The sequence below is a fragment of the Rhinolophus ferrumequinum genome, chromosome 8, assembly GCF_004115265.2.
Source record: "Rhinolophus ferrumequinum isolate MPI-CBG mRhiFer1 chromosome 8, mRhiFer1_v1.p, whole genome shotgun sequence".
Lineage (NCBI taxonomy): Eukaryota > Metazoa > Chordata > Mammalia > Chiroptera > Rhinolophidae > Rhinolophus > Rhinolophus ferrumequinum.
The window spans coordinates 7,734,395-7,742,353 of record NC_046291.1 but is presented as its reverse complement, the minus strand read 5'-3'; the positions used below and the strand labels follow the sequence as shown (position 1 = coordinate 7,742,353).

The 7,959-nt window shown below is 46.5% G+C and overlaps 1 protein-coding gene across 2 annotated transcripts in view; it reads left to right on the top strand.

Moving 5' to 3' along the window:
• Window positions 1-3,281: 3,281 nt before the first annotated feature.
• The window catches only part of LOC117026080 (nuclear body protein SP140-like protein), a 38,661-nt gene continuing 33,983 nt past the window's right edge, over window positions 3,282-7,959 (top strand). Inside the window, exon 1 of one of the 2 annotated variants that reach the window (XM_033112546.1) lies at window positions 3,282-3,496. In XM_033112546.1, coding sequence (XP_032968437.1) covers window positions 3,315-3,496 — 182 coding nt within the window. In that variant the 5' untranslated portion in view covers window positions 3,282-3,314. The remainder of the gene's footprint in view (window positions 3,497-7,959) is intronic. The other variant, XM_033112545.1, reaches the window with a different exon arrangement.

Sequence of the window (7,959 nt, the reverse complement as noted above, 5' to 3'; positions counted from 1 at the left end):
TACATGGACAATTCAATTGACTGAAGAAAACAATGCATAAACAAAATCAGAAGTTCAAAAAAGAAAGAAAAACTATCAAAAAGACAAACAAACAGAAATCCTAGAGCTGAAGAATACAATGAATGAACCGAAGAATTCAATGGAGAGCTTCAACAACAGACTGAATCAAGCAGAAGAAAAAAAAAGTGAACTAGAAGACAGGTTATTTGAAATTATTCCTCAGAGTGGCAAAGGAAAATTTAAAAAGAGTGAGGAATACCGAAAGAACCTAGGTGACACCATCAAGGAATATATACACACATTATGGGAATACTAGAAGGAGAAAGAAAAGGAAAGGGACAGAAAGTCTACCTAAAGCAAAAATAAGTGAAAACCCAAATTTTGGGAGAGAAATGACCATTCATATTCCTGAAGCCCAAAGGACTCAATACGTTGAAACATGACCTGAATTCTCGGTGGTACACATTTGGGTGCACTTTCTTCTTAGTTACATGCACAGCGATTTAGAGCAGAAAGGAGGCAGAGGGAAGGTTGTGGCCCAAATTCCTTGACAAGAGATGGCTGTGTGAATAATTTCCTGAAACAAAAACAACATTCCACAACCATTACTCAATCACTGCCTTTAGCAAAGAAAAAAGAAATTCTTAGGTTTTTTTTGGGGGGGGGGCAACAACTTATATGTCTAATCATTATAGATAGTTGTTAAGCATTAATTCCAACTGAAATTTTATAGTAACCCATGTCTTTTCACTACACATACTATTTGCTCTGTTATTTTGTTTACGAAACAAGCCCACTCTAAGCAGGTGTGTGTTTGTTCTCCCGTGAGCACAGAAGAACAAAGTGTGCGTAGTTCTGTTTGCGTGTCTCCTAACAAAGGTGTGCCTCTGATGCCCTGCGCATAGCATCGCTCCCCCTTAGCTGGGCAGGGGGTTCTGGGGCCCTGGAACCACTGGGGTCTCCAGAAGCAGGGCCGGGCCTGGAAATGGCCAGAGCTAGTCTGCTGCTGACGAGTGAGGACGGAGAATTCTGCTTCTGATCTACAGGAGTGAGCTCCTAACAAACTGGCCTCCTGCAGAAAACATCTAGAAACTGGACAATATTCGGAGAACAGCTGCCTGAGACTTCTGGAAAGTAACCAAAGGCGACTCTCAAGGGAAATCGAAACTCAGAGGGAGCCAGAGTGAAATATTTCCTGTTTACTATGGTCTGGCTGTGACAGCAGCCATAGGCTTGCATGGGGTGGCACAATCTTTGGTAGAAAATCTGCTTTCTTCCTGGTCAGCAAAGGCAGGCAAGAAGCCAGGGCAGCCAGGTATTCTGGAAAGCAAGAAGGGAAATCCCAGGAAGGAGAAAGTCACAACCAGGAAGCCCAAACTCTGGGTATAAACCCTCCCCAAGTCTTCTGACCTGACTTCTAAACTGACAAGTAAAAAGGTGAGGCAGATGGGGATCAAAATACCAGCTTTCTTCCTGCTAAAGCTGGATCGGGGATAAGGCTTACATGTATGGTCAGAAAGGATCCCTAAATCTGAACCCCAGAATAGGGCTTCACCACAAGGCCTCAGGCTGTTCCACCCACCGCACACCCCCACACCCCACAGGCTGCTGTCCCTGTGCACTTGAGCTTGGAGAAGCACAGAGCCCTGGCCTCTGCAGGCAGGATGAGCCCAGGAGGCCCACAAGCAGCAGACTCCCATTGTACCCCCAATCTGAGAGCCTCTCCAGAAAGAAGGGAGGAAGCAGTGGGACCAGGTGGTGATTAATGGGCTAGCTCCTAGAAGGGACATTGTGAGGACCTGAGTTTCCCACTGAGGTCCCAGGTGCCCGCTCCCTCTCCATTTCTGCATCCACAGAGGTGCTGAGGGTTTCCATCCTCTGGCCCAGTGGCCAGCGTTGCTGCTGTCATTAAATGCTCAGGTCTGGGACTCTACTGCCTCATCTCAGGGACAAACCTCTGTCCCCGCAGGGTCTCCCAGGTTGGAGACTCGGCCCCACTACTGAGGTCTGAATGAGGCTGCTCCTGGTAAAGCTTAGAACGCTGGTCCCCTTGGTGTGTCCTCCACCACGTGTCCCTCCTCACTCGCTGCCTCTCCTGCTTCCCAGGTTTCCAGGCCCAGTATCCCGGGCCGCCTCCCAGACAGCAGACGTGGTCCCTGGTGTCAGTGCTCCTTGCAGCCATGGAAATGCCCGAGGTGCTCCCTTATTTCCTTCAAATCAGTGTGGCAGTGTTGTTAGGATTCAACCTGCTTCTGAAGATGGTCCTGTCCAGTTCCTACCCGCGTGTGTCTGACATTCATTTCTGGATCAAGGAAACTTTGCTTTCTCTGCAGAGGCCTCCTGATTCCACGGAAAGCACAGCTGCTCTCGCAGAGTGGGGTGCCTGCCCAGCTTTCTTTGACACGACAGGAACATCTCCTTCCTTGGACAGGGCAACCCCAGTGTGGGAGTGCCCACCCAGAGAGCTGGCCCCTGTGGGTTTGCCACCCAGCAGCTGCTATCAGCCTCTAATTCAGGTGGTGTACTTGGTGACTGTAAGCAGACCCAGGGAAAAGTGTCACATTAATACCAACACCCAGTATGGTGGTGGCCTGGTCTGCCTGCTGCTCAGGGACAAAGGAGAGAGAGAGGTGACATTAGAAAACGCTGCTGTCTTATGTGTCAGACCCTATCTGGGCCCCGTGCACGATGGAGGATCGGAGCATAGGACAAGTGTGCCCTTCAGAGACTCAGCTTACTAGTCCTTCTACCCCCCAAGTAAGGGAAGGAGGGTGCAGCGACAGAGAGATCCCCACGTGTGCTGCTCCTTGTACACACTGACACCCTGCCCACTGGTAAAGGTGTCCTCATCTGTGTCCTGGTATCTCTTCCAACCAGAATGATGTTTGCTCCTTTTGGGGAAAGAAAGAAGTAGAGAGAGGGTAGAACCTTCCCCTGCATCTTAAACATAATCGGACAAGAACCTTATTCACAGCCAGAGGAAGTCGGATTCAGGGGAACAAATGTTGAAACCATGGCTCTAGAGTATGTCCGCTTCTCCAGCCCTGGGTCGGAACATGGGGAGCAAACTCTGTAAACTCTGCACCTCTTAGAAAGTGGGAGCAGCTGAGGACAGCGGGATTCACACAGATGATATTAGAGTCTTTGCACAAACAAGGGGGCTCCTGGGAGCTGGCCCTGCTCCTCCTTTGGGGTCCTCCTCCCCTGGCCTCCAGGCTCTGACTGTCACTCCTCGTCTTCCATTCCTGCTGCCACGATCGCTGAGAACCACCAGGGGCTGCAGGAGGAAGGAGACATGTCTGACAGCTCAGGGAATGTTACTTTCACTTCTCTTTTCCTTTATTGGGTGGAGCCTTCTCAGGGAGAGTCAGTTCACAAGCTTCCTGCTCAGGACTCCAGCCTCCCTGCGCTCAGGAGGGAGACACCGGAGGGGTCAGAATCCAGTCAGTTCCCGGGACAGAATGATGGCCAGTGGGAGCAGTGACCTCAGCACCAGGTCAGTCTATCTCCCTTAACTTTCCCTTTGGCTATGTTGCTGCTTTCCAGGCTGTTATTAGATACCTTAACCTAGATAAGAACCGTCACACACAATGTAATGAAATGCAGGAATCGGTAATGAGAAACCGGGTTTTTAAACTGCAGCAGGGTGGCTACTGGCATGAATTTAGCTTTCCACACTCACATGACTTGTTTCACAACGACTGCTCAGCTGGCAGGCCCATCTGGTCTCAGCTGTCCTTTCTGACGCTTCAAGGCAGTGATTGTTCTTTTCTCGTGATCTCTGAACCGTCTGATTTCCTTCTGGCCTCCTGACCTTCACTTAGGCTGTTTCAAAGAAGGTGCTTTAGAAAATATAAAATTCAGGATAAACACATGACTTGTTTGCACACACTGAGTGCGGTGGTCTCGTACGTGACCTGGGGATGGGTCAGCTCCAGGCCAAGTCCCATTTCTGGGTGTGGTTTGGGGTTCTTCCTCGACCGATCTCTTTTTTAAACATTTTTTTTAAATTATTAGTTTCAGGTGTATGAAACAACGTAGTGATTAGACATTTACACTGCTCACGAAGTGATAACCCCAATAAGTCTATTACCTACCAGACACTGTACATAGCCATTAGAATATTGTTGACTATATTCCCCATGTGTACGTCACATCCCAGTCAGTCTTCTACAAGCCAAAACTGCACTTCCCAATCCCTCCACCCTTCCCACCCAGCCCCGCAATCCCCTCCCGTTTAGCAACCACCAGGCTGCTCCCTGTATCTACGGGTCTGTTTCTGTTTTGTTTGTTTGTTTTCTTTTTTAGATTCCACATATAAGTGAGGTCATATGGTATTTGTCTTTGTCTTTCTCTGTCTGACTTATTTCAATCTTGATCAAAGGAGTAAAAAGAATAGAAAGGACACTAAAGACTAGTGCAGGCTGAGTATTTTCATTTTTATTTCGATTTTCTTCTCTGGGTTATACCTCTGACAAGGAAAAGGCTAGAAATCCTGTCCCCATCCCCCTCCCATCTGGCAACCATCAAAATGTTCTCTGTATCTTTGAGTTTGTTTCTGTTTTGTTTGTTTAATTTCTTCTTTAGATTCCATATGTAAGCAACATCACATTGCATTTGTCTTTCTCTGTTTAATATACTCCACTCAGCACAATACCCTCCAGGTCCATCCAGGCTGCCACAGATGGCAAGAATCCATTCTCTTCCATGGCCAAGCAATATTCCATTGTATATATGTACCACCTCCTCTTTATTCACTCATCCATCGACAGATACCTAGGCTGCCTCCACATCTTGGTCATTGTAACAATGCTGCAATGAACATATGGATGTACACATCCCCTCAAAGTAGCATTTTGGGTTTCTTTGGATAAATACCCAGAAGTGGGATTACTGGGTCCTTTTTGTCTCTTGTAGCCTTTGTTTTAAAGTCTATTTTGTCTGGTATAAGTATTGCTACCCCTTATTTTGTTTGTTTGTTTGTTTGTTTCCATTTCCATAAAATCTCTTTACTTTTCATCCCTTTACTTTCAATCTGTGTGTGTTTTTCAATCTGAATGAGTGTCTTGTAGGCAGTATATGTAAGGATTTTGTTTCCTTATCCATTTAGCCCTCTTATGTCTTTTGATTGAAGCATTTAATTAATTTACATTGAAAGTAATTGTTGATAGATATGTAGTCATTGCATTTTATTATTCTTAATTTTGATATGTGTATTTTTATCATCTGAAAGAAGTCCCTCTAATATTCCTTGTAATACTGGTTTGGAGGTGATGAACCCCTTTAGCTTTTTCTTGTCTGGGGAGCTCTTTAATCTGTCTTCGATTTTAAAAAATAGCCTTGCTGGATAGAGTACTCTTCTTGATCATAGGTCTTTTCATTGCTTTGAATATTTTGTGCCAATCCCTTCTGGCCTGCAAAGTTTCTGTTGAGAAATCAGCATGACAATCCACTGGGAGCTCCCCTATAAGTTACTTGTTGCCTTTCTCTTGCTGCTTTCAGGAGTCTCTCTTTGTCTTTAACCTTTGCCATTTTAATTATAATATGTCGTGGTGTGGGCCTCTTTGGGTTCATCCTGTTTGAGACTCTCTGCACTTCCTGGTTTGTATGTCTATCTCTTTTGCCAGATTATGAAAGTTTTCAGTCATTATTTCTTCAAATAGGCTCTCAATCCCTTGCTCTCTCCTCCTTAATGCCCCTATCATGCAAATGTTGTTACGCTTGATATTCTCCCAGAGGTCTCTTAAAGTATCCTCACCTTTGAGAATTCTTTTTTCTTTTTGCTGTTTCAACTGGGTGTTTTCTGATACTTTGTCTTCCCAGTGGGTGATTCGATTCTCTACATCATCTAGTCGGCTGGTGATTCCGTCTAGTGCATTCTTCATTTCAGTTATTGTATTCTTCTCTTCTGACTTGTTCTTTTTTATGATTTCTACATCCCTTTTTATGTTTTCTATCTCTTCGTTGAAGTTCTCACTAAGTGTCTTGAGCATCTTTATGACCATTGTTTTGAATTCTGTATCTGGTACGTAGCTTGCCTCCGTTTCATTTAGTTCTTTTTCTGGAATTTTCTCTTGTTTCATTTGGGATGTATTTCTTTGTGTCCTTATTTTGGCTACTTCTCTGTGTTTGTTTCTATGCATTAGGTAGATCTGCTACATCTCCCAGTCTTGGCTGGGTGGCTTATATAGTAGGTGCCCTGTGGGGCCACCCAGTCTTGGCTGGGTGGCTTATACAGTCTCCCTCATCACCTGAGCTGGGGGCTCCAAGGGTGCAAGGGTGTCCCTTGTGTGGGTTGTGTGTGTCCTCCTTATAGTTGAGCCTTGATTGCTGTTGTCACATCAGTGTGTGGGATTGACCCCCAGGCTGACTGGCTGTGGGGTTTGGCCATACCCACAGCTTACAGGATGCTATGCAGGGGTCTTGCCTCACTGAGTGGAATTTACCCCAGTGAACTCTGGTGCCTGTTGAGACCACCCTTTGTGTGTGCCACTTATGGGGTTGATGGGTGGTGCTCTGCTGTGGTCTGAAGCCAACCTCCAAGTATGTTGGTTCTGGGGCCTCTTGGGAGGGGCTCCAGTGCAGGTGCAGGTCACCCACTGCCTGTGACTGGCTGGGGGCTACTTGGTAGGAGCTACAAAGTGATCCATGATTGTTCACTGTCTGTTCTAAACTTGGAGGCACGTGGGAGAGGTCACACTGCAAACTGAGGATATCTGCCACCAGTACCAGGCCTGGGCTAGCTCTGCAAAAATTCAGGAAATCCTGAGGCCTGCTGCTACCTGCCAGCTCCTTTAAAGTTCAGTTGCTAATAAAGCCTCATGTAGCATGCACATTCGCTGAGGCAGGGGTCTCAGTGAGTTACTAGAGTGGGAAGCATTGTAGTCACCAGGTTAACGTAGATCCTGGTTTGCTTCCAGTGCTCAGCCTAGAGCTACTCAGCAAAAGTCTCAGAGCACATCAAGGCCAGTTGCCACCTGCCTGAGGCTGCAGACCCCAATAGTTATCCAAGAATGTGTGCAATGTGGGTAGAGCTGGTTGCTTGCCAAGAAAGTGCCTCTGGCAGTGGGGAAGATGGGTAGGGTGGGGTCCCTGTGAAGCTCACCAGAGGAATTCAGGCTCAGATTTTCCATGTGGGAGAGGGCTGAACACAGGAAAGATGGTGCCTGCCTGCTGGCTGCACAGGTAGAAGACCCCACACAGGGAAAATTGCACCTTTCCCTCCAATCCTCACTCTGCACCCACACAATTCAGTTTCTCCTTGTATGTCTTCGATACACCCCAAGTCACTGTCCTTCCACTGTAGCCCAGGATGAGTGTCTGTGAGCGAGCGAGGCTGTGTTTAGGTCCTTTAAGAGGACATCTGGTTTCCCACAGTCTTCTATACCACCGGAACAGGAGGAATCCCTACGTTTTCATAGCCAAATGTTGTGGGGGCTCCTCTTCCTGGCACCAGTACTCCAGCTGGGGAGCTTGGTGTGGACCTGGAGTCCCTTGCTCTTATGGGGGAAACCTACATGGCTGAGATAACCCACCCGGTTCTCCACAGCCACATGGAGGTTTGGGGCTGGCCCATCCCGCATCTCTGCCACTTTTACCAATCTCGATATGGCTTTTTCTTTCTATCCTTAGTTATAAAACTTCTGTTCAACTAGACTTCAGATGGTTCTCCAGGTAGATTGTTTTATAATTTAGCTGTAATGTTAATGTATTCATGGAAGGAGACAGGCACAGGATTTATCTACTCCACCATCTTGGATTTTTGTGTTTGCATTTTCTGATAAGATGTAATATACCTGTGGTTTGCCCTGATCCCAAAGGAGGACATCTAGGTCTTCAACAGAGAGACTGCATTCAAGTAGTATTCTCCACTTTTCAAATTTTTGTCATATTTTCAGCCATTTGCAGTATTAGAACTGAGAAAAGTTCTTGAGGAGAAAACCCAACTGAAATTTTAAT